Here is a 26,917-nt window from a genome sequence, read left to right as displayed (position 1 = left end):
AGAGAGAAAGAGGGGGAGAGAGAGAAAGAGGGGGAGAGAGAGAAAGAGGGGGAGAGAGAGAAAGAGGGGGAGAGAGAGAAAGAGGGGGAGAGAGAGAAAGAGGGGGAGAGAGAAAGAGGGGGAGAGAGAAAGAGGGGGAGAGAAAAAGAGGGGGAGAGAAAAAGAGGGGGAGAGAGAAAGAGGGGGAGAGAAAAAGAGGGGGAGAGAATGAGAGAAACAGAGATATAGGGAGAAAAAAAACTGAGAAAAGGGAAGAAGCAATGCAGAGCAAGTGAAAAAAGACAGAAAGAAAGTGTGCAGAGAAAAGGAGCGGTAGCAGAAAGAGAGGGCAGAAGGAAGGAGAGAAAGCCTGTCTGAGGGGTAGAGTGAGATAAAGAAATGTAAAGAACTGACCTCCCAGATAGCTGCAGGTCGACTTATATTACTCCCCTCTCGTGATATGACTTCCATCTAAGCAATTAGAACGGGGGAGGGGCTTAATATATCTGTCCATTGCATATTCTGACCTTTTCATACTCTGTCCATCATTTTTATAATTTCAATATATCTGTTCATTATTTCATATCTGTCCATCATTTTAGTCTGTATATCTGTCCATTTTTATAATTTCAATATATCTGTTCATTATTTCATATCTGTCCATCATTTTAGTCTGTATATCTGTCCATCATTTTTATAATTTCAATATATCTGTTCATTATTTCATATCTGTCCATCATTTTAGTCTGTATATCTGTCCATCATTTTTATAATTTCAATATATCTGTTCATTATTTCATATCTGTCCATCATTTTAGTCTGTATATCTGTCCATCATTTTAGTCAGTATATCTGTCCATCATTGCATGTAGGTATTGTATGTTAACATGTCTTTCTCCACATCTCTCCCCCCCCTCCCCCTTTCTCAACTCTGGGCCTCAGTGTCTGCAGCACTTCTTCTTTTTCGTATTCCCCTTTAATCAAGGATTGACCAATCAGTAACATTAGTCAATCAACCAATCAACCAACCAACCTATTAACTATGAGGAGAAAGGAAACTCAGCAGCAGTGCAGACCTGGAGGATTGGAGTATCCCTGTTATACACAAACAACATCTAGCAGCCACAGTCCCACCAAGCACACACACATACACAGTCAAACCAAGAATCAACTACAAAACCCTTGTTTTCTGAACTGGAAAAACATGTCTTTTTCAAAGTGAAAGGTAACAGGCACTAACAGCCTTGGGGGAAGGGATGTGTGACCTTGGAACCCCATCCATCACCCTCCAGCCCCTCTAGCTCACCTTGGGGTTAAGCACAGCTGGAACCATGAGGCTGCCCTGTCACAACGTGAAGCCCTACCGCTCCGCAGCCAGCAACACATGCTTTTGGAACCTGCCTTTCTATTTCACTATCTCCCCCCTCACTCTATTTCTCCCAAGCTAGATACACATAGCACGCAAACAACCTAACCAATGTTGCCTAGACAACTCACAGGCCTAGGTTAACCTTTGAACTGGCCTAGTACTAACTCACTGACTGTCAACATGCTTCAAATGTCCTCTCAATCTCAGAGGCAACCGCAAAGGGCTGGTATAAGCCTATAACCCTGAACCAACCCTCACCCTGCAGGTTCAGCTATGGGGAGCAGGTCTCTGATCCATAGACTGATTCTAAGACACATCCTATATGAAGTCATATATTGTCTGAATAATGTGAAAGTCTATGGGCGCTAAAATAAGTGGCAGAATTGACCATAGTTGTAGGTTTGATTCCTGCACAGGTCACATGGGAAAGTACCATATAAACTGTAAATGACCTCAGATGAATGAGTCATGTTACCATCACATCCACTGATGCTGCCCCCAACCCAACTATGTACGCATTTCTCTCAACTCACTTGCAGAGCGCGCTGTTCTCGGCTCAGCTTGCTAGAGTCTGCGTACAGCTCGGTCGTGACACATTTGATGCGGTCACCCACATAGCCCGAGGAGCTAGCGATCCTCTTGGTCAGGCTGGTCCTCCGTGAGCCTCTTCGCCCACCCTCTTCGTCCTCATCCCCTTCTCCATGTGACTCCTCTGTGTCTCCAACGCTCTCTCTTTCACTGTCCCTCTCCTTCCCCAGGCCCATGTAGCGATGGATGGGGTGGGAGGAGGTTCGTCTGTCCATCTCTTCTCTCTCCTCTCCAGACGTGAAGTCGCAAGAAAACGTGCCATCTCTCGACAAGTGGTCGCCAGACTTGCGGTCACAATCCCCAGTTGTGCGTTCACCAGGCATGCAGTTGCCAGAGATGTGGTCGCCAGACTTGCGGTCACAATCCCCAGTTGTGCGTTCACCAGGCATGCGGTTGCCAGAGATGTGGTCGACAGACTTGCGGTCACAATCCCCAGTTGTGCGTTCACCAGGCATGCGGTTGCCAGAGATGTGGTCGACAGACTTGCGGTCGCCAGACGTTCGGGCACAGCGCAGGGTGCTCTGGTCCTGTTCCCCTTGGTCCCCTGGCTCTGAGGAAGGGCTCTGGTCCTCAGGACTCTCCTCGGCCCGATTAACCAGCATTGGGGAGCCCTGAGGTGGGCTAGAGGCTACACCTGGACAGCACGTCTCCTGGAGGGGCTTGGGTCTCACACAGAGGGTCTCTGGTTGTCTGTCTGTGTGGATAGTTGTCATGGTGGAGCTTGGGCTGGGGTGGTGATGAAGATGGTGGGGGTAGTGATGATGCAGTTGGTGTTTTGGCTCCCGTTCCACTTCCCTAATGTTTTCATTGCCATGGCAACACTTGTGTTGGTTGCCCCTGGCGATGGGGATGGTGACAGAGACTTGCGGCTTGTTGGTGGTCGGAGTGGACTCTCCATCTGTGTCGGAGTGGACGAGGTCAATGCAGACGATACGTTCTTTGGAGAGGGTACTGAAGCTGGAGGAGGAAGTAGGTCTGGGCTGGCTCCCTCCCTGCTCCGTGTCCTCTCTTTTGGGCTTCACGTGGGACCCCTCTCCTGTTTCCACACCACTTCGGCCCCTGCGGGACCCACCACAATCCTCTGTGAGACCCCTAGGTTTGTCCTGACCCTGGCCCCAGCACTTGGGCCCCTGATCTGCCCGCTCCAGGGCTTTGGAGTCTGGATGTGCGTGCATCAGAGGGTGGGTCATCTCCTGGGAGTTGTAGGTGAGGTACTCCCCAGCATGGCTGTGGTAGGGCAAGGGCTGTTTGGCTGCCAGGTGGGAGGGGTACAGGCTGCTACTGCCCAGCAGGACGGGGTGAGGGTAGGCTGGGCCCTTCCCTGGCAGAGGGAGAGAATGGAGGGCCATGCTATCGGGTACAGAGTAGTGCAGGTATCGGTTGGCATAGGCCATGCTGTGAGCTAGGTAAAGGTGGCTGGGCGGGTGCCCGTTGGTATTCTCCAGACAGGGACGTTTATTATAGGGAGACATCTCCTGGGACGTCTCAGCCCTCTTGGGGGCTTTAAGAGACTTCTCTGTGGTGCTCCTATGATGGCCGGCCATGGGTGAACCTTCTGAATGGCTGGGGCTGTGTTTGGGCCAATCACCATTGGGTTTGGGGGACGGGGGCATCGTGGAGGCAGGCTTGTGATTGGAAGGTATTGGGGTAGTATGTGGCTCTCCCACCCTGAGGCATGATGGGCTGCTTTGCTGGGACTGGGGCAGGACTCTCTCTATAACCTTGTGTTTGATGACTGAGGGAGAGGAGCGTTTCCCTTGGGGGTCTGGGCTGGGCCTGGGGGAGGGGGATAGGGCTGGGGTGTGGGGCTGTGTGTGGCTGGACCCAATGGTGGAGATAGGTGTAGGGGTAGGCACCACCCAGGAGGAGTGCAAAGTGCTGATCATCTCTGACCTGTCTGGGGCCTTGGAGAAAGTGCTTCTGACCACTGAGTGGGAGGGGTGGGAGGAGGGTGAGAGGGTCTCCTTCAGGAGCTCCCGGCTGGGGGGATGTCCGTACCGAGGCCCCAGAGACCCCAGAGCTTCCATCTTGATGGGGAAGCTGTTGGGAGTCAGGTCAAACTCCAGCAGCCTTCCAGAGAGATCCAGAGGCTTTGGGTCTGCTGGGTCTTTGGCAGTCTTGTTTGGTGGGGTTTTCCGCTCAGGGGATGGTTTAGAAGGGGACTGATTGGGTTTCCTTTCACACCCCCTGTGCTCCGACGCCCCATCCCTGGGTCTGGGTTTATGGGGGCTGGGCCGGGCGGGGGAGGGGTGCTCTTGAGCAATGCTGCTCACATAGAATGGGTGAGGCATCGACTGGGAAGAGGAAGAAGATGAGGAGGAGGAAGATGGTGGCCCTATTCGAGGGACTGGCCTCTGTAGGTCTAAGGTGCTGTCGCTGAGAGTGGGAGGCAGGGGAGGAGCAGGCTGGGGGAGGCGAGTAGAGGCGCGAGGGGAGGAATCAATGGGAAGGCTATTACTACCACCACCACCACCACCACTACTACTACTACCACTGCTGTTGCTGGCTCCTTTGTTTGAGGTGGGTCTAGTGGGCTTACTGCTCCTGCTGGGGGGTCTGTCTCGGTCTGTGTGTTGGGGCTGAAGGTGCTGGGGTGGAGGGGGAGGCTGGTGAAGCTGCTGCCCAAACGGAGAGCCCTCGTGGTGGATGCGAGACCCGACACTCAGCCCCTTCTCCTGACAGTGTACTATGGAGGTGGGGGCCACAGACACCGCTGGGATCCTCATGGGAGACCCCACCAGGGGGGAGGAGATGGGGGACGGGGGGTAGGGGGGCATGAAGTAGAGCCTCTCGGTGGCCGAGGCAGCAGCAGGGTTCATGTTCCCCCCCCTGGGAGGCACAGAGGGACTGGTAGGCCAGGTGCTGGGGCAGGTAGGGGCTGGGCTGACTGAGGAATTGAGCCTTGTACATGCTGAGGGCAGCGTACTTGGACGTGTCCATGAAGGGGTAGAGGCCCGCTTCAGGGTACAGCCCCGGGCTCAGCCCCCAGGGCAGACGTAGGTACCCGCCTGCTCCAGCACCCCCCAGGCCCAACTCTGAGGGCTTCTGCCCCCCCAGGCCCCACGCCTATCCTGTCTAGGCCCTCTGGCCCCCTCTGGAGGCCTGGTGGAGGGCTCTTGTACAGGCCCATGTAGCCGTTACTAGGCTTGCTCCTGTCCATGGAGACATCAGGCTTATAGAGGAGGTCCGGGAGGCCGTCCCGGCCGTAGCTCAGGGGGAGGGTATTGGTCACTTCGCGGGGCTTCTCAGCCGACAGCGCTTGGATCCCTGGGTAGATCACGCCGCCGTGCAGGCGGAGGCCATCCCGCATGAGAGCATTGCGGTCCAGACCCATGGCGGCCAGGGGGGTTAACCTGGCATCCACCTACAGGGGGATAACACAGGTTAAAATCTGTTACAAATATTGTTTTAAAGCAGCCTTATACACATGTAATACATGTTATACACGCAGGTTATGTCTTCACTTGAGTTAGGTATGAGGATATGGTTTACGTCTCTCAAAAAGGCCCAATGCAGCCGTTTTTATCTCAATATGAGATCATTTCAGGGTAACAATGAAGTACCTTCCTGTAATACAGTGGCGGTCGGTGATGTTTAATATGAATTAAAGTTTAGAACGTAGGTGCACAGGTCGAGCGAAAAATTGGAGTAATCGAGGTGACGGACAGTGACACATTCAATATCGCCTTACACACTGTTGCCTGCATCTAGCTGATCTAGGATGTAATCATTAGTCCGACAGTTACAAACGAGAGTTTCTATTAGACAAATTCAGTTATATTTATCCCTGTTTCGTTCGGGTTTGCTTCCGTTTCAGATTTTTTTTTTTCAACAGAATCAGCTGAATGAATACAACCCTGATCACACACAAACATAGTTGACTTCATAGCAGCCACACACAAACATAGTTGACTTCATAGCAGCCACATACAAACATAGCTGACTTCATAGCAGCCACATGATCCCTTTGATCGACAGCATGATCCCTTTGATCGACAGCATGATCCCTTTGATCGACAGCATGATCCCTTTGATCGACAGCATGATCCCTTTGATCGACAGCATGATCCCTTTGATCGACAGCATGATCCCTTTGATCGACAGCATGATCCCTTTGATCAACAGCATGATCCCTTTGATCAACAGCATGATCCCTTTGATCAACAGCATGATCCCTTTGATCAACAGCATGATCCCTTTGATCGTTGTATAATTCCCTCTCGTATCTACGTGCTCTCCTCCTCTCATCTTTTCTGTTCGCTTGTGGACTTCAGTGTACAACACATCAGCTGTCTGTGACCAGGCCAGAAAACAAAAATCCAAACGAAACCTTCATACAGTATCATAACCGCTACAACACCCTACATAGTTGTCAACATATTAGCTAACATGGTTAGTAACGTCATAGTCAACATAGCTACTAGAACTATTGCATTAGTAAACACGCTACAATCATGCAGTACAGTGTACAGTCAAAAAGCAGTTACACAGGCAGGCCACGGTCGCAAAAAATTCATTAATAGATCCAAACGTTTACCGTGACTTGGAAGAGTTCCAGTGTTGGATAGCCATAGCCAGCTAGCTAGCATAGCATCCCTCTCTGTTTGAGCCGGGTGTTTGAGTAGGCTAAACTAGCTAGTTGCATTCGCTAGCTACACTATATATACAAAAGTATGTGGACACACTAATAATAAACAGAAATACGAGCCTTTGGTCATTAATATAGTCAAATCCGGAAACTATAATTTCAAAAACAAAATGTTTATTCTTTCGGTGAAATACGGAACCATTCTGTATTTTATCTAACGGGTGGCATCCCTAAGTCTAAATACTGCTGTTACATTGCACAACCTTCAATGTAATGTCATAATTATGTAAAATTCTGGCAGATTAGTTCGCAACGAGCCAGGCGGTCCAAACTGTTGCATATACCCCGACTCTGCTTGCACTGAACACAAGAGCAGTGACACAATTTCCCTAGTTAATATTGCCTGCTAACATGAATTTCTTTTAACTAAATATGCAGGTTTAAAAATATATACTTCTGTGTATTGATTTTAAGAAAGGCATTGATGTTTACGGTTAGGTACATTTGTGCAAAGATGGTGCTTTTTCGGCAATGTGCTTTTGTTAAATCGTCACCAGTTTGGCGAAGTTGAAGTAGGCTGTGATTCAATGATAAATTAACAGCCACCACAGTGATTATACACAATGCAGGACAAGCTAGTTAACCTAGTAATATCATCAACCATGTGTAGTTAACTAGTGATTGTGAAGATTGATTGTTTTTTATAAGGTAAGTTTAATGCTAGCTAGCAACTTACCTTGGCTTCTTGATGCACTCGCGTAACAGGTGGTCAGCCTGCCACGCAGTTTGCTCGTGGATTGCAATGTAATCGGCATCCAAAAATACCAATTACCGATTGTTATGAAAACTTGAAATTGGCCCTAATTAAATCGGCCATGCCGATTAATCGGTCAAGCTCTAGAGCCAACTGTAATGTTTGGGGGAGGAATAATGGTCTGGGGCTGTTTTTCCATTGTTCGGGCTAGGCCCCAAAGTTCCAGTAAAGGAAAATCTTCACACTACAGAATACAATGACATTCTAGACGAGTCGGTGCTTCCAACTTTGGGGAAGCCGCTTTCCTGTTTCAGCATGACAATGCCCCCATGCACAAAGCGAGGTCCATACAGAAATGTTTGTCAAGATCGGTGTGGAAGAATTTGAATGGTCTGCACAAAGCCCTGACCTCAACCCATCAAACACCTTTGGGATGAATTGGAACGCCAACTGCGAGCCAGGCCTAATTGCCCAATATCACTGCCGACCTCACTAATGTTTGTGGTTGAATGGAAGCAAGTCCCCGCAGCAATGTTCCAACATCTAGTGGAAAGCCTTCCCAGAAGAGTAGAGGCTGTTATAGCAGCAAAGAGGTGACCAATTCCATAATAATGCCCATGATTTTGGAATGAGATGTTCGACGAGCAGGTGTCTTTTAGTAATGTAGTGTAAGTGAAAGTTAAAAAAGACAAATAAATATAGCTCACATCTCCTTAATTATAAAATAAATTCATTCAAAACTGTTCAACTATTGTCTCTCTTTTTGAGTCAACTTATCACTACTTGTTATGCACTGCAGTGCTAACGAGCTGTAGCTCATGCTTTCAGTACTAGATTCATTCTCTGATCCTTTGCTTGGGTGGACAACATGTCAGTTCATGCTGCAAGAGCTCTGATAAGTTGGAGTACATCCTCCGGAAAGTTGTCATAATTACTGTGTAAGTCTATGGAAGGGGGTGAGAACCATGAGCCTCCTAAGTTTTGTATTGAAGTCAATGTACCCAGAGGAGCGAACTGCAAAAATTACTGAAGCTGGAGACTCATATCTCCCTCACTAGCTTTCAGCACCAGCTGTCAGAGCAGCTCACAGATCACTGCACCTGTAAACAGCCCATCTGTAAACAGTCCATCTATCTACCTCATCACCATACTGTATTTATTTATTTTGCTCCTTTGCACCCCAGTATCTACTTGCACATTCATCTTCTGCACATCAACCATTCCAGTGTTTAATTGCTATATTGTAATTACTTCGCCACCATGGCCTATTTATTGCCTTAACTCCCTTAACTTACCTCATTTGCACTCACTGTATATACCGTAAATTCCGGACTATAAGCCGCAACTTTTTTCCCAGCTTTGAACCTCGCGGCTTAAACAATGACGCGGCTAATATATGGATTTTTACCGCTTTCCATTTTTTTTTCTCCAAAAAAACACATTCTGTGACGTGCTCAGTTTTTTGGCGGCATGAAGCTTTCATTAGACCAATGAAATTGCCGAACGGGTTAAGGTCAAACAACTTTTTTGTTTACTGTTTAGATTAAATCGAGCGCTCTCAAACTTCCCATCATTCTGATTACGGTAGTCATTTTGTCACCCTCATCATGGCAAAGACACGGAGAAATGCATATGATGCAGCTTTCAAGTTGAAGGCGATTGATCTGGCTGTTGGAAAAGGAAATAGAGCTGCTGCACGGGAGCTTGGTCTTAATGAGTCGATGATAAGACGTTGGAAACAGCAGCGTGAGGAATTGACTCAGTGCAAAAAGACAACTAAAGCTTACTGCTGATTTGTTTTTTTGTTACATGCCGTGTTTCGTTAAAGCCTATTTATTTTTGTTACATGCCGTGTTTCGTTAAAGCCTATTTATTTTTGTTACAAGCCGTGTTTCGTTAAAGCCTGTGTAAAGTTCATTTGTTTCAATGTACCGGTAGGCACCTGCGGCTTATAGACATGTGCGGCTTATTTATGTTCAAAAAAAAAAAAAATTAATTCAGTGGGTGCGGCTTATATTCAGGTGCGCTTAATAGTCCGGAAATTACGGTAGACTGTTTTCTTTTAACTACTGAATTATTGACTGTATGTTTTGTTTATTCCATGTGTAACTCTGTGTTGTTGTATGTGTTGAATTGCTATGCTTTATCTTGGCCAGGTCTCAGTTGCAAATGAGAACTTGTTCTCAACTAGCCTACCTGGTTAAATAAAGGTGAAATAAATAAAATAAAAATAGAGGGAAGCTAGCTGTCCTCTGGCTACACCATGGTGCTACCCTACAGAGTGCTGCTGAGGCTACTGTAGACTGATTGCAAAACAGTGTGTTTCAATCAATTACTTGGTGACCTGTTAATATATGTAGTATAGTTTTATCTGAAAAGGATAACTTTAATGTTTTACCATTTTTACTTTTATCAATTTCAATGAGAATGGTCCTCCCCTTCCTCCTCTGAGGAGCCTCCACTGCTGCAATAGTTATTTTTAAATTGAACAAAAAAGCTACACAATATTTCCCAAGCAAGAATGTAGCTAGGTCTGTCTGGGAATGGTCTGAGTGACGAACGTAATGGGAGGAGCCTCATTTGAGGGAGATGTAACTAACAGTGTTAGTTTCATCAGCTGCTGTGCAATTTACAGAAAACACAGGAAAACACATTGACAGTCCTGGGCCTTTAACCTTGTTATAAACAGTGTTATAAAACTGTAATATACATGATATAGACGATGACGTACCATGATTTGTATGATGTGGTTCCCTTCACTTAAATCCAGATTTCTCTGGGTCCCCGCATCACTAACAGGTCATCTCCTGGAGAGAGAAAACACGTGGTCAGAATAATTTGCACACATACATATACACTGACATGTCATAATAGGGGTGTTTGCCTGATGTGGTGGCAGTGGTGTGCAGTGTTCTAGTTAATGACTGGCTTAAAGGATTGAGTTTTCAATAGCACCAACAACACGTCATGCTGAGAAAGAGCGAGAGGGGAGACGAAGGGCAGAAAGGTGGGGGAGAGGGTGTGATCCCTCTGCTATTGCAACACATACACACACTCCCACTCCACCCAAAGTAGTCCCCCAATCTATAGCCCTCTCTCATTCCCCACCCACCCAAGGGAGTAGCCAACTTACATTGTGGGGCCACAGCCATTCAATCACGTTCTCTACATACTCGTTTTCACTCATACACCCTCCTTGCCCCTCCCTCCTGCCATTCTGCCTGCTGGCTAATATTCAACTGCCTTCCAAAACAAACTTAAGGTCACTTTGAATAGGCTGTTTATTGCTCAAACACACAAACACATAACCTGCATTATCACGGTTAACAGTGAGGATGGTGAAATTGCTGGTAGTGAGAGGTACCTATTTACCCAAGTCAGTCAGTCAGTGAGAGAGAGGAGAGGGAGAGAGCAAGAGAAAGAAACTTGGCTTCTTCATCATAGGAAAGAAACTCGTCTGTGGCTCGAGCTCCGGGCCACAGGCATGCCGCTTTTATTACAGTGACCTCGAGCTCATTAATCTCCTTCTCCCTTGCTGTTCCAACCTTCCCCTTCTTCTTCCTTGCCTGGAGGCTCAGGCACAACCCAGTCCTGTCTGGCCTGCCCGTCTGGCCTGCCCGTCTGGCCTGCCCGTCTGGCCCGCCCGTCTGGCCTGCCCGAACAACATCCGTGTGAGACAGAACCCTTACATTTCCACATAACATGTTGGGGGCAATGAAACAGAGCACCATTCATTTTAAATGGAGGGAAGTGAAGAGGGAGGAGGGACCATTGGGCGATGCGTGCATGGGCGAGGGAGCGTAAACAGGGCGGGACAAAAGTTGGGAAATGCTGAACTTTATGCAAATACTCTGATTTTGCAACGATATTGACCAATCAAAGCTCACTCTAGCTTCCAGCCCCTACAACAAGAAAATAGCTTCAAGTGTTTTGTCAAATACTGGTGGAGTCAACTAATAAAAGAATGGACGACCTGACCAGAGAGATCCAGAACCTGAAGAACAGTTCTCCCAGGGTCAGCACGATGAGTTGAAACAGGAGAATGGCAAGATGACAGCAATCTGTAAGTCATTGAGAGAGAACATCAGTTCTGTGGGTAAATCCATGATCATGACGGAGAAATCAGATTATCGAGGGACAATCTAGGCGGAACAACATGGTTGTGGATGGAATTGCAGAATCTCCACGAGACTTGGACGGAGTCTGAGGACAAAGTGAGGGAAATGATCTACGAGAAATTGAACATGGACCACAGGAATATTGAGTTGGATCGCATCTACAGGACTGGAAAACCAATTACCAGCCCAGGTGACAGGCCCAGGCCGATTGTGGTCAAGTTCCTGAGGTTCAAGTACAAGGTAGCTGTTCTGGAAAGAGCCACGAACTTACGAGGAACGTAGATTTTCCTCAACACGGACTATCCTGAAGCTGTGCGCCAGAAAAGTCAAGAACTTATCACAGCCATGAAAGCTGCCAGAGCGGGAGGACATTGCTTACATCCGCAATGGCAGGCTCATTGTCTACCCTTCCTCCCAGAATCCTGGAAGGGATGAGATAGCTAAGCCTATGGGTTTGTAGCTTCAACCCTGCAGCACACACACACACACACACACTAGTTGATTAATGGACTGCTGAATGTACATTTTTTTATCTTGCTTTGTTTGTTCTTTTTCATATTATGTCCATCTCTGATAAGCTACCCAGGAAAGGGCTGAAAATAGCCCATATTAATATATGTAGCCTTAGAAATAAGGTTTATGAAATCAATAACATTCATATATTTGCCATTTCTGAGACTCAGATAATTCATTTGATGACACAGCAGTAGCAATAAGGTTATAACATCTATAGAAGAGACAGAAATGCTTATGGGAGAGGTGTTGCTGATATATATATATATATATATATATATATATTCAGAGCCATATCCCTGTAATGCTTAGAGAAGATCTTATGTCAAGTGTTATTGAAGTGTTGTGGTTGCAGGTTCACTTGGAACATCTAAAGCCTTTTCTTTTGAAGTGTTGCTATAGGCCACCAAGTGCTAACAGTCAGTATCTAAATAATGTGTGAAACGCTTAAGTTCTTTGGGATAGGGGGTGGTATTCTGACGTCCGGATGAAAAGCATGCCCAAAGTAAACTGCCTGTTACTCAGTAAACTGCCTGTTAGCATATGCATATAATTGGTAGATTTGGATAGAAAACAGTCTAAAGTTTCTAAAACTGTTAAAATAATGTCTGTGAGTATAACAGAACTGAAATGGCAGGCAAAACCCCGAGGACAAACCATCCCCCTCAAAAAGAAATTCAGCCGACCATTGATTTCAATGGCTGGCATTTTTATTATAAGGCGAAACCCTCCCAAATTGCAGTTCCTAGGGCTTCCACTAGATGTCAACAGTCTTTAGAAAGAGTTTCAGGCTGGTTTAAAAACAAATGAGGGAGAAGTTGTAGTTTTTCTAAGTGGCTCCCATATTGGCTATAGTGTTACCAAGCGCATGGCCGAGAGAGCATGTTCTTTTTGTTTATCTCCGGTAAAGACAATAACGATTCTCCGTCTTAAATTGTATTGTTTATTTGCGTATTAGGGTACCTATTGTTTGATTATAAATGTTGATTGACTTGTTTGGATAAGTTTATTGTAACGTTTGGGATTAATTTTGTATGCATTTTGAAGGAGGGAAACGGAGTGGATTATTGACTGAAGTGCGCCAGCTAAACTGAGTTTTTATGGATATAAAGAAGGACTTAAATCGAAAAAAAGGACTATTTGTAATGTAACTGGTACCTTTTGGAGTGCCAACAAAAGAAGATCTTCAAAGGTAAGGCATATATTATATCGCTATTTCTGACTTTCGTGTCGCAACTCCCTGGTTGAAAATGATTTGTTATGCATTTGTGTGCTGGGCGCTGTCCTCAGATAATCGCATGGTTTGCTTTCGCCGTAAAGCCTTTTTGAAATCTGACATGGCGGCTGGATTAACAACAAGTTAAGCTTTATTTTGATGTATTGCACTTGTGATTTCATTAAAGTTTAATATTTATAGTAATTTAATTTGAATTTGGTGCTCTACAATTTCACCGGAAGGGGTCAAAATGGGATGGTAGCGTCTCACGGATCCGCAAGAAGTTAGTGTATGTGATGTAAACAGAGAGGTCGACAGTCGTGGCCAAAAGTTTTGAGAATGACACAAATATTAATTTCTAATGTTTGCTGCTTCAGTGTCTTTAGATATTTTTGTCAGATGTTACTATGGAATACTGAAGTATAATTACAAGCATTTCATAAGTGTCAAAGGCTTTTATTGACAATTACATGAAGTTGATGCAAAGAGTCAATACTTGCAGTGTTAACCCTTCTTCAAAACCTCTGCAATCCACCTTGGCATGCTGTCAATTAACTTCTGGGCCACATCCTGACTGATGGCAGCCCATTCTTGCATAATCAATGCGTGGAGTGTGAGAATGTGTGGGTTTTTGTTTGTCCACCCGCCTCTTGAGGATTGACCACAAGTTCTCAATGGGATTAAGGTCTGGGGAATTTCCATCCCTTGGACCCAAAATATCGATGTTTTGTTTACTTTTGCCTTATGGCAAGGTGGTCCATCATGCTGGAAAAGGCATTGTTCACAAAACTGTTCCTGGATGGTTGGGAGAAGTTGCTCTCGGAGGATGTGTTGGTACCATTCTTTATTCATGGCTGTGTTCTTAGGCAAAATTGTGAGTGAGCCCACTCCCTTGGCTGAGAAGCAACCCCACACATGAATGGTCTCAGGATGCTTTACTGTTGGCATGACACAGGACTGATGGTAGCACCCACCTTGTCTTCTCCGGACAAGCTTTTTTCTGGATGCCCCAAACAAATCGGAAAGGGGATTCAGAGAAAATGACTTTACCCCAGTCCTCAGCAGTCCAATCCCTGTACCTTTTGCAGAATATCAGTCTGTCCCTTATGTTTTTCCTGGAGAGAAGTGGCTTCTTTGCGGCCCTTCTTGACACCAGGCCATCCTCCAAAAGTCTTTGCCTCACTGTGCGTGCAGATGCACTCACACCTGCCTGCTGCCATTCCTGAGCAAGCTCTGTACTGATGGTGCCCCGATCCCGCAGCTAAATCAACTTTAGGAGACGGTCCTGGCGCTAGCTGGACTTCCTTAAGCGCCATGAAGCCTTCGTCACAACAATTGAAGCGCTCTCCTTGAAGTTCTTGATGATCCGATAAATGGTTGATTTAGGTGCAAATTTACTAGCAGCAATATCCTTGCCTGTGAAGCCCTTTTTGTGCAAAGCAATGATGACAGCACGTGTTTCCTTGCAGGTAACCATGGCTGACAGAGGAAGAACAATGATTCCAAGCACCACCCTCCTTTTGAAGCTTCCAGTCGGTTATTCGAACTCAATCAGCATGACAGAGTGATCTCCAGCCTTGTCCTCTTCAACACTCACACCTGTGTTACCGAGAGAATCACTGACATGATTTCAGCTGGTCCTTTTGTGGCAGGGCTGAAATGCAGTAGAAATGTTTTTTGGGGGATTCAGTTCATTTGCATGGCAAAGAGGGACTTTGCAATTAATTGCAATTCATTTGATCACCCTTCATAACATTCTGGAGGATATGCAATTTGCCATCATACAAACTGAGGCAGCAGACTTCGTGAAAATTAATATTTGTGTAATTCTCAAAACGTTTGGCCACGACTCTACTTTCATGGGGACCTGAATATTGACTGGTTTTCATCAACCTGTCCGCTCAAGAGGAATCTTTTCACTGTAACCAGTTCCTGTAATCTGGTTCAGGGTATTAAATCAACCTACCAGGGTGTTTACAACCACTACAGGAACAAGACCATCCACATGTATGAATCACATTTTTACTAATACTGTAGAACTTTGTTCTAAAGCTGTATTCGTGCCCATTGGATGCAGTGATGACATATAGTCCAGAAATGTCCAGAAAGACTAATTGAACTCCATCTTTCATCAAATCAGATGGCTTATTCATCACAAAATACATTTGTTTATTTTAATAATTACTTCATTGGCAAAGTGGGCAAACTTAGGCAGGAAATGCCAACAACTAACAGTGAGCCATCGTATTCATGCATAAAAAAAATGAAAAAATGAAAGAAAAGCATTGCAAGTTTGAATTTTGTAAAGTTCATTTGGGAGAGATGGAAAAATGATTGTTAACAATCAATAATGACAAACCTCCTGGCATTGATAATTAGATGGAAAGCTACTGAGGATGGTAGCTGACTCTATAGCCACTCCTACAGTACCTGTCATATCTTTCACTTCTTTGGGCTAAGGGGCAGTATTTTGACATCTGGATGAAAAACGTGCCCAAAGTAAACTGCCTGCTACTCATGCCCAGAAGCTAGGATATGCATATAATTGGTAGATTTGGATAGAAAACTGAAGATTCTAAAACTGTGAAAATAATGTCTGTGAGTATAACAGAACTTATTTGGCAGGCGAAACCCCGAGGACAAACCATCCAGGAAAATGTTTTTTTGAGGTGACTGTTTTCAATGTGTATCTAGATTTATAAGGCACTTGCTTGCAGTTCCTATCGCTTCCACTGGGTGTTAGTCTTTAGAAATTGGTTGATGTTTTTCTTTAGAGAAATTAAGAAGTACGGCAGTTCAGAACGAGGGTCCAGCCAAGTGCTCTCTAATGTTTTGATGTGCGCTCCAGGTCATGCGCTTCACGTTGTTTTTATCCAGTATTGAACACCGTTTATCCCGTCTTAAATTTTAGCGATTATTTACGTTTTAACCTCTTAGGGCTAGGGGGCAGTATTTACACCGCCGGATAAAAAACGTACCCGATTTAATCTGGTTACTACTCCTACCCAGTAACTAGAATATGGATATACTTATTAGATATGGATAGAAAACACCCTAAAGTTTCTAAAACTGTTTGAATGGTGTCTGTGAGTATAACAGAACTCATATGGCAGGCAAAAACCTGAGAGATTCCTTTACAGGAAGTGGCCTGTCTGACCATTTATTGGCTTTCTTTGACATGTCTTTCCAAAACAAAGGATCTCTGCGGTAACGTGACACTTCCCACGGCTCCTATAGGCTCTCAGAGCCCGGGAAAAAGCTGAATGTCGTCATTCCAGCCCCAGGCTGAAACACATTATCGCCTTTGTCAAGTGGCCGATCAGGGGACAGTGGGCTTAGGCGCGTGCACTGGTCGCCCCCGTTTTTCTTTTTTTTCCTCTATTTACCGAAACGCAGATTCCCGGTCGGAATATTATCGCTTTTTTACGAGATAAATTGCATAAAAATGTATTTTAAACAGCGGTTGACATGCTTCAAAGTACGGTAATGGAATATTTAGAATTCTTTTGTCACGAAATGCGCCATGCTCGTAACCCTGATTTACCATTTCGGATAGTGTCTAGAACGCACGAACAAAACGCCGCTGTTTGGATATAACGATGGATTATTTGGGACCAAACCAACATTTGTTATTGAAGTAGAAGTCCTGGGAGTGCATTCTGACGAAGAACAGCAAAGGTAATAACATTTTTGTTATAGTAAATCTGATTTTGGTGAAGGCTAAACTTGCTGGGTGTCTAAATAGCTAGCCCGTGATGGCTGGGCTATGTACTTAGAATATTGCAAAATGTGCTTTCACCAAAAAGCTATTTTAAAATCGGACATATCGAGTGCATAGAGGAGTTCTGTAACTATAATTCTTAAAATAATTGTTATGCTTTTTGTGAACGTTTATCGTGAGTAATTTAGTAAATTGTTAGTAAATTCCCCCGGAAGTTTGTGGGGGGTATGCTAGTTCTGAACGTCACATGCTAATGTAAAAAGCTGTTTTTTGATATAAATATGAACTTGATTGAACAAAACATGCATGTATTGTATAACATAATGTCCTAGGTGTGTCATCTGATGAAGATCATCAAAGGTTAGTGCTGCATTTAGCTGTGGTTTGGGTTTATGTGACATTATATGCTAGCTTGAAAAATGGGTGTCTGATTATTTCTGGCTGCGTACTCTGCTGACATAATCTAATGTTTTGCTTTCGTTGTAAAGCCTTTTTGAAATCGGACAGTGTGGTTAGATAAAGGAGAGTCTTGTCTTTAAAATGGTGTAAAATAGTTATATGTTTGAGAAATTGAAGTAATAGCATTTTTAAGGTATTTCAATATCGCGCCACGGGATTAGACTGGCTGGTGCGTAGGTGGGACGATTTGGTGCCACCTACCCTAGAGAGGTTAAAATACCTATAGTTGGATTAGGAAAGTTGTTTGAAATGTTTGGACAGCGTTTACAGGTAACTTATTAGATATTTTGTAGTCATGCTGGGCGAGTTGGAACCGGTGTTTTTCTGAATCAAATAAATGAACATTTTGGAGCTATAACGACGGAATTAATTAAACAAAAGGACCATTTGTGATGTTTATGGGACATATTGGAGTGCCAAGAGAAGAAGTTCTTCAAAGGTAAGGCATGAATTAAATCATTATGTCTGACTTTTGTGTTGCGCCTGGCGGGTTGAAATCTGATTTTCATGTGTTGGTATGCTGGGCGCTGTCCTAAGATAATTGCATGGTTTGCTTTCGCCGTAAAGCCTTCTTGAAATCTGACACAGTGGTTAGATTAACGAGAAGTTAAGCTTTAATTTGGTGTGTTGCACTTGTGAATGTATGAAAGTTTAATATTTTGGGGGGAATTTGGTGCTCCGCCATTTCACCGGATGTTGTCAAATTGATCCCGTTAACGGGAGTTGAGCCCAAAGAAGTTAATCTGAGTCTGGAGGAAAGTCTTCAACCTCAGGCCTGGAGGGAAGCTAAAGTAATTCCGCTACCCAAGAGAGTGGCAAAGCGGCCTTTACTGGTTGTAACAGCAGACCTATCCGCTTGCTGCCAGCTCTTAGCAAACTGTTGGAAAAAATAAAATAAAATAAAAAATGTTTGACCAAATACAATGCTATTTTTCTGTAAACAAATTAACAATAGACTTTCAGCATGCTTATAGAGTAGAGCACTCAACATGTACTGCACTGACACAACAGGTTATGGATAATAAGATGATTGTGGGAGCTGTACTGTTTGATTTCTGTGCAGCTTTTGATATTATTGACCACAACCTGTTGTTGAATAAACATGTGTTATGGCTTTTCAAACTCTGCCATATCGTGGATTCAGAGCTCTCTCTAATAGGACAAAGGGTTTTCGTGAATGGAAGCTTCTCTAATGTCAAACATGTAAAGTGTGGTGTTCCGCAGTGCAGCTCTCTAGGCCCTCTACTCTTTTCAAATTTTACCAATGACCCGCCACTGGCATTAACTTAAGGTATAGGGGGCAGTATTTTCATTTTCGGATGAAAAGCGTGCCCAGAGTAAACTGCCTAATACTCGGGCCCAGAGTCAAATATTTGCATATTATTAGTAGATTCGCATATAAAACACTCTGAAGTTTCTAAAACTGTTTGAATGATGTCTGTGAGTATAACAGAACTCATATGGCAGGCAAAAACCTGAGAAAAATCCAACCAGGAAGTGGAAAATCTGAGAATTGTAGTTCTTCTTTTGAATCCCTATCGAAACTACAGTGTCTGTGGGGTCACGTTGCACTTCCTAAGGCTTCCATTGGCTGTCAACAGCCTTTAGAAACATGTTTCATCCTTCTCCTGTTACTGGGCAGAAAATAGGAGCTCAGTCAATGAGTGGACTGCCTGGGACCAGTGAGTTGTTTACTTGGCAGGCATGTTTGGCGCGCCGTTCCTTCTATTTTCTCTGTAATGAATACGCTATTGTCCGGTTGGAATATTATCAACGTTTTATGTTAAAAAGACCCTAAGGATTGATTGTAAACAATGTTTGACATGTTTCTACGAACAGTAATGGAACTATTTGACTTTGTGTCTGGATTTACACTCGTGCGTTATGCCTTTGGATAGTGATCTGAACGCACAAACAAAAGGTATTTGGACATAAATATGGAGTATTTCAAACAAAAATAACATTTATTGTGAAAGTAGGAGTCCCGGGAGTGCATTCTGACGAAGATCAGCAAAGGTAAGAGGATATTTATAATAGTAATTCTGAGTTTAATTGACCCCAGAACTTGGCGGGTATCTGTATAGCTTGCTTTGATGGTTGAGCTATGTACTCAGAATATTGAAAAATGTGCTTTCTCCGTAAAGCTATTTTAAAATCTGACACAGCGGTTGCATTAAGGAGAAGTATATCTATAATTCTTTCAATAACTTTTGTCAATTTTATCAACGTTTATGATGAGTATTTTTGTAAATTGATGTGCTCATTCACCGGAAGTTTTGGTGGGAATACATTTTCTGAACATCACGCGCCAATGTAAAATGTGGTATTTGGATATAAATATGAACTTTATCGAGCAAAACATACATGTATTGTGTAACATGAAGTCCTATGAGTGCCATCTGATGAAGATCAAAAGGTTAGTGAATATTTTAGCTGTATTTTTGGTTTTTGTGATGCATGTCCTTGCTTGGAAAATGGCTGTGTGGTTTTTCTTGTGAAGTTTATGTCCTAACATAATCTAATTTTATGCTTTCGCCCTAAAGCCTTTTTGAAATCAGACAATGTGGTTAGATTAACGAGAAGTTTCTTTAAAATGGTGTAAAATAGTTGATTGTTTGAGAAAACGAAATTATGATATTTTTGCTGTTTTGTATTTCGCGCCATGCTATTTCACTGGCTGTTGATAGTGTGTACCGCGGGTGGGATGCTAGCCCATAGAAGTTAAACAAAGCATGTGTGTCCATGCATGCTGACGATTCAACCATATACCCATCAGCAACCACAGCTAATGAAGTCACTGAAACCCTTAAAGAGTTGCAGTCTGTTTTTGAATGGGTGGCCAGTAATAAAATGTTGAACAAGTTGAGACTAAATTATTTGGTGTTACCTTAGATTGTAAACTGTCATGGTCAAAACATATAGATTCAATGGTTGTTATGATGGGGTGAGGTCTGTTTTTTGACACCACACTCCAAAAAGCAAGTCCTGCAGGCTCTAGTTTTGTCTTATCTTGATTATTGTCCAGTCGTGTGTTTGAGTGCTGCAAGGAAAGACTGGCATGCCTTGCTCTTCATTGTAATCAGAGGGCTGATATAAATACTATGCATGCCAGTCTCTCTTGGCTAAGAGTTGAGGAGAGACTGCCTGCACCACTTCTTTTAATAAGAAACAAAATGTTGAAAATCCAAATTGTTTGCATAGTCAACTTGCACACAGCTCTGACACACACACTTACCCCACCAGAGTTCTATTCACAGTCCTCAAATCCAGAACAAATTCAAGAAAGCATAAAATATTATATAGAGCCATTATTGAAGGGAACTTCCTTCCATCTCATATTGCTAAAATGAAGAGCAAACCTGGTTTAAAAAAAACATAATGCAACACCGCACGGCACAACGCCTCTTCCCTATTTGATCTAGATTGTTTGTGTATATGTATTGATATGTAGGCTACGCGTGCCTTCTTTTTTTTATATAATCTAGTTCTGGCCTTGAGCTGTTTGTCTATTAATATTCTGTATTATGTAATGTTTCATGTTTTGTGTGGACCCCAGGAAGAGTAGATGCTGCTAACAGCTAATGGGAATCTTAATAAAATACCAAATATTGATTTGGTTGTTGATACCTAGCACTATCTAGCCTGCTTGCTATCATCCACATGAGGGCAAAGCTAGAATGGCTATCCAAATTATCGTGATATGTGGAAATCCCCTCTTACGCCCTGTGTGTGTCTCTCGATTTGCCCGAGAACATCTGCTGCCCAAACAGCCGGGATCATTGTCTTTCCCATCCCGCCATACCTTCTCTCGCACAAAACATTTTCCACAAACTCACAGGAAACCGTGTCAGGGGGACTGAATGCAGCAGTATGAAGTAGAAATAGAAAAGGAGTGGAGCCAGGCTGCATGTCGACTTAGGAGCATGGAGAGGTCGAAAATAATAGAGGAGGAAGGATGGAAAGGCAAACTGACGTCTTCTCCATTACCAATCCACACATTTGGGCCCTCTCGCGACTCATCCATGGGGGAATATTGGTGTAGCGGAGAGCATGTCATCCCCTCATGGGACAGTCGGTCTTAAAAAACACCACCAACCGACCAACACTCTGCAAGACATTCAAAACTGTGTCATGACGGCCTCTGTTGGTCCATCAATGTAAGCCTAAACTTGCAATGTTAAGCAATAAACCCCATTAAAAGCCTATATAAAACAGCAGAGAGCATTACAGAAACCTGCAGTGTGTGGTTACAGGTTTGGATTGCTCAAGTGATCTGCAACACGAGGCTACGCTCACGCGCATGGATCGATGAGGGCAAACGGGTTCAGCCTGAGTAGCCAATGCACTGTGTAATGTTCAATATCCTAAACTATATCCATGGGCACAAAATCCTCAACAACGAAAACACACACCCCCCATTGAGTGGTAATTTTAAAGCCTATCAATCTTCACGCTTTACCAAAACATTAAAAGGGTATAAAGCATGAGTTTTTACTCCCCAATGTAAGAGTGTGGTCAAAGACTTAGTAATGTAGTTGTAGTCACCATCTGGTTACCTACAACTATAAACAGTTATATTTTAGCGTTTTTTACATATTTATTAACTTATTTCCAGATATCTTCTAAACTACCCACAATGCACTATTTCTTAACTTTATATGGAGAATCTACTCTGCGTTAGCTAGCTCGACCTGGCTAACATTAGCCACGCAGACCGAGTGTTGGCAGTGGTGAGCTACAATCCACCAATCATGGGGAGGTGTGGTGTAAACAACCAATCAGAGGGGGGAGCAAAATCTCTGTGAAGTAGACTACTAGAGTTTTTCAACCTTGGCTTAGTACTAGCTCACTACAGTAGCTAACTGACTGAGATTTTGTGATAATTTCCATCTACCTGGAGCCTTCCTCCGATCACCCTCTTCTTGTTGGCTGTTCCCCTCGTCTCCTGTGCCCAATGCTGCCTCGATTATTGCCTCTGGAATCTATCTACTTTGGATTTACCGCACTATATTGCTATTGGAATTGCTGACTCTCCCTCGGCCGTTGAAACGGTCTCTCCCTCTGAAACGCCTAGCTCCTTGGCTCTTCCTTGGTAGCTAACACAGCCGTCAATCAGTAAGTCTTCGCTCTCTCTACTTTATATCTGCTGGCTTTCTATATTGTGTTCTGTGGGTTCCTGCCCGTGTTAGACTAGTTAATATTGTTCTCTGGCTTACTACTTAGATATGACAACCGTGGTGGATAGCTAGCTAAGCTAATGTTACCGGTATATGCAGTTATTTGATAGCTAGTTAGATGGTGTTATGCATTTCCAAAACATTGGTTTACTAGGTGTTGATAGCAACTGGTTGACTCATGCAGTGCTAACGTAACGTTAGCAGGCTGGTAGGGTTATCATTACCTGGCTAGTAGGGCTAACATTAACAGGCTAGTTGGCTAGTGTAACCGATGTGAAATGGCTAGTTAGTTCACGGTGGTGCGCGCTAATAGCATTTCAATCAGTGACGTCACTCGCTCTGAGACTTGAAGTAGGGTTTCCCCTTGCGTTGCAAGGGCCGCGGCTTTTGTGGCGCGATGGGTAACGATGCTTCGTGGGGTGTCAGTTGTTGTGTGCAAGGGTCCCTGGTTCGAGCCCAGGTTTGGGCGAAGAGAGGGATGGAACCTACACTGTTACATTGATGCTGTTGACCCGGATTGTTGGTTGCTGCGGAAAAGGAGGAGGTCAAAAAGGGGGGGGTGAGTGTAACCGATGTGAAATGGCTAGTTAGTTCACGGTGGTGCGCGCTAATAGCATTTCAATCAGTGACGTCACTCGCTCTGAGACTTGAAGTAGGGTTTCCCCTTGCGTTGCAAGGGCCGCGGCTTTTGTGGGGCGATGGGTAACGATGCTTCGTGGGTGTCAGTTGTTGATGTGTGCAAGGGTCCCTGGTTCGAGCCCAGGTTGGGGCGAAGAGAGGGACGGAACCTACACTGTTATACTAGCAACCTTGTACACTGATTTGCAACAATAAATTCATAAAGTGTTCGCTTATACATTGGCTGAAATTTTTATTGAAACCAGTAGTCATGAGCGCAAATGATTGTTTCTTTTGAAGTTACATACACTGAGAAAAACAAACGAAACTTGCAACGATTTTACTGAGTTACAGTTCATATAACGAAATCAGTCAATCTAAATAACTGAATTAGGCCGTAATCTACCGATTTCACATGACTGGGCAGGGCCGTAGCCATGGGTGGGTCTGGGAGGGCATAGGCCCACCCACTGGGGAGCCAGGCCCAGCCAATCAGAATGAGTTTTGCGCCACAAAAGGGCTTTATTACAGACAGAAATACTCAGTTTCAGTTTCCTTAGCTGTCCGGGTGGCTGGTCTCAAACAATCCCGCAGGTGAAGAAGCTGGATGTAGAGGTCCTGGGCTGGTCGTGGTTACACGTGGTCTGCGGTTGTGAGGTCAGTTTGGATGTACGGCTAAATTCTCTAAAACAACGTTGGAGGTAGCTTATGGTAGAGCCAATAGCTCTGGTGGACATGCCTGCAGTCAGCATGCCAATTGCACACTCCCTCAAAACTTGAGATATCTATGGCATTGTGCACATTTTAGAGTGACCTTTTATTGTCCCCAGCACAAAGTGCACCTGTGTAATGATCATGCTGTTTAAATCAGCTTCTTGATATGCCACACCTGTCAGGTAGATGGATTATCTTGGCAAAGGAGAAATGCTTACTAACAGGGATGTAAAAAAAATTGTGCACAAAATTTGACAGAAATAAGCTTTCTGTGCATTTGGAAAATGTCTGGGATCTTTTATTTCAGCTCATGAAACATGGGACCAACACTTTACATGTTGCGTGTATATATATTTTTGTTCAGTATACATTTCAACTTATTTCTGTTTGAGTTTACATTATGGGGAATAGGCCGACTCGCAGGGTCCTTCATATAACGGTCTCCATATAATGTCACACTCCACAAAACATTTTCCGACATGACTTAAGTACTCTTTGGAATTCTGATTGGTTTTATGTAATAACTCCAAAAATAGAAAAGTTAGATGTAACTTTGAATTGGCACTTTTAATGTATATGCTAATGCAAATACATGTTACTTGTCTAGACTGTGTCCGAAGCCGGAATGTTTGACATCTACGCCTCTTTACAATACACAGGTGAATAGCAAAACAAACACGATGAGCACCTTCATACGAGACTGTGTGTGTGTGTGCGTGTGCGTGTGCGTGTGTGTATGTGTGTGTGTGTGTGCCAGAGCATGTCGATGCCCATCCCTGGTGCTAAGAATAGTTTGCGCAACAAACAACTCCCGACAGCCATTCATCACAAACCGTGGTCAGGGGGGCAGGCGGGCGGGAAGAGCGAGGGAGCGGCCAGCCCGATTCGCACCATTAAACCCAAAACCAACGGGTGTTTTTAGCAAGCCTAGTAAGCTGCAGTCCAGTCATTATTGTGTGTTGTGGGGGAGGGAGCTGCGCAGAGAAAGAGAGAGAGAGCGAGTGAGGCGGAGAGATTAAGAGAGAGACCTCAGTTCCAGTCGATCTCGTTTCCTGTTACTATCGCGACTTGACCTCCATCTGACATGCAATATGGGGAGAAACAAACACCAGCGCCACTGATCATTTCCTCACGGCCAACGCTCAACCAACTTCCCAGGTTGCCCTCCTTTAATTTGTTATCCCTTGGGAGAGAAGAATGTGTGTGTGTGTGTGTGTGTGTGTGTGTGTGAGAGAGAAGTGGTATGGGCTACATTTTCCCGTGCCTGGCCTGCTGCTGTGCAAGTCCTTCTCTCTATATCGACCTGCAGGCTCGAGCGAACAGGGACGAGGAAGGCGGAGGGAGGGGTGCAGAGCGGAGTGTTGGCGCCCTCGCGCTCTTTGTCCCTGGCGCTCGGCCAGCTCTCCCTGGAGCGCCGAGGCTCGAGCTGCTCTAAAAAAATAGTGTGACGCAGGATACTCTCCGCAGCGGTGAGGGCGGGGAAAAACACGGCTTATTATGCACACACCACTACGCAGGGCTCGCTGTGTGTGTTACCAAAACGAAAAGAATGCTGAAAAACGAAAACAAATATTAGAAGGGGTTTAAAAATCGCGTCTGGATTAGGCTAAATACAATCTATTCACCACTTTAAAATGATGGCTGCCCATAATACCAGGGAGGTCCATCATTTGTCTCGTTTGAGGTAATGCAATGATTACAGGTGTCTCAATAGTTGTAAATAAAATAGTAGTTATGTCGTTTGATACATCACATTTATTTGGCATTCATTACGAGAGTAATTGAGATAAGAAACCTAAATGTAACGGACAACCCTTTCTTCACTCCTCATCATGCGTAACAGCACACACGCAGCTGCCGAAAGATAGTGTGTGTGTGTGTGTGCGCGTGTCTGAGTGTGTTTGCCTTGCAGCGCGTGTGTGTGTGTCAGAGAGAGACGGGGGCAGGGAAACTCCGAGACAGCTCCTCATAGACACAGAGAGAGAGACGTGGGCAGGCCTCCAACACTTCTCTGCACGGAATACCAGCGCGGGACGACAGACAGGCGGCAGAGCCCACAGGGGCGGCTAGGGGGACTAAATAACCACGCAGAGGGGGGCTTTCGCTTCCCACCCCCACACGATTTCAACGACCCGGTAGTCGATACACAGCATCTTATTCCGTAACACACAATGTGACCATGGAAAGTCAAACTCATCGGAGGAAATTCCACCACCAAGTCCCAATTGACTTACTGGCTAATCTCAACATCCCAACAATTTAGCACAATATATCAGTTGTCAACAAATTATCAGCAGGGGTCCGCTACATATCAATCTATTATGTCCATATAGCGAACGCACGCTATGACCAATTAAATGCATAACCCTACAATTGGACTATTGTGTCCACAAGGTCCGGTGGCAGCGGGATTGCGATAGCTGAGGAGGGAACGGACGAGAGAGAGAGAGCTCGGCTATAGTGCACACATACACTAAGGCAGGTGCACATATGAGTGTACCTGTGCCCGAGCACCTGCCCCTTTACCCTCCCAGTCGCCAAGTTACCTTTCGGGTGGTGGTATAATTACAGTACCTTCAGAAAGTATTCACACCCCTTGATTTAGTCCATATTGTGTTATGTTACAGCCTGAATTCAAAATATCAACTATCTACACAAAATACTCTGTCAAAGTGGAATTATTATTGAATAAAAAATAGATATTTAAAAAATACTAATATATCTTGGTTAGATAATTATTCAACCCCCTGAGTCAAAATATGTCATCACATTTGGCAGCGATTACTGCTGTAAGTATTTCTGGGTAAGTCTAAGAGCTTTGCACATCTGGGGCCTCATTTATCAATCATGCGTTGGCACAAATCTGTGCATAAATCATGCGTGGAGTCATTTCCACGCAAAGTGTGAGATTTAACAATATGAATGTTTGTGTAACGGATGTGAAATGGCTAGTTCGTTAGCGGTGGTGCGCGCTAATAGCGTTTCAATCAGTGATGTCACTCGCTCTGAGACTTGAAGTAGGGTTTCCCCTTGCGTTGCAAGGGCCGCGGCTTTTGTGGCGCGATGGGTAACGATGCTTCGTGGGTGTCAGTTGTTGATGTGT

The 26,917-nt window shown here is 44.5% G+C and overlaps 1 protein-coding gene across 1 annotated transcript in view; it reads right to left on the bottom strand.

The window, feature by feature from the left end:
• The window catches only part of LOC106586712 (BCL-6 corepressor), a 100,705-nt gene that overhangs the window by 65,538 nt on the left and 8,250 nt on the right, over positions 1–26,917 (bottom strand). Inside the window, 5 exon segments of the mRNA XM_014174269.2 lie at positions 394–450; positions 1,882–4,758; positions 4,760–4,994; positions 4,996–5,300; positions 10,010–10,085. Of these exon segments, the coding sequence (XP_014029744.2) occupies positions 394–450; positions 1,882–4,758; positions 4,760–4,994; positions 4,996–5,300; positions 10,010–10,012 (3,477 nt within the window). The 5' untranslated portion in view covers positions 10,013–10,085.

Source organism: Salmo salar, chromosome ssa25 (genome assembly GCF_905237065.1).
Source record: "Salmo salar chromosome ssa25, Ssal_v3.1, whole genome shotgun sequence".
Classification (NCBI taxonomy): domain Eukaryota; kingdom Metazoa; phylum Chordata; class Actinopteri; order Salmoniformes; family Salmonidae; genus Salmo; species Salmo salar.
Note: the sequence above shows the minus strand (reverse complement) of the source record. Positions and strands in the feature narration are given on the sequence as shown.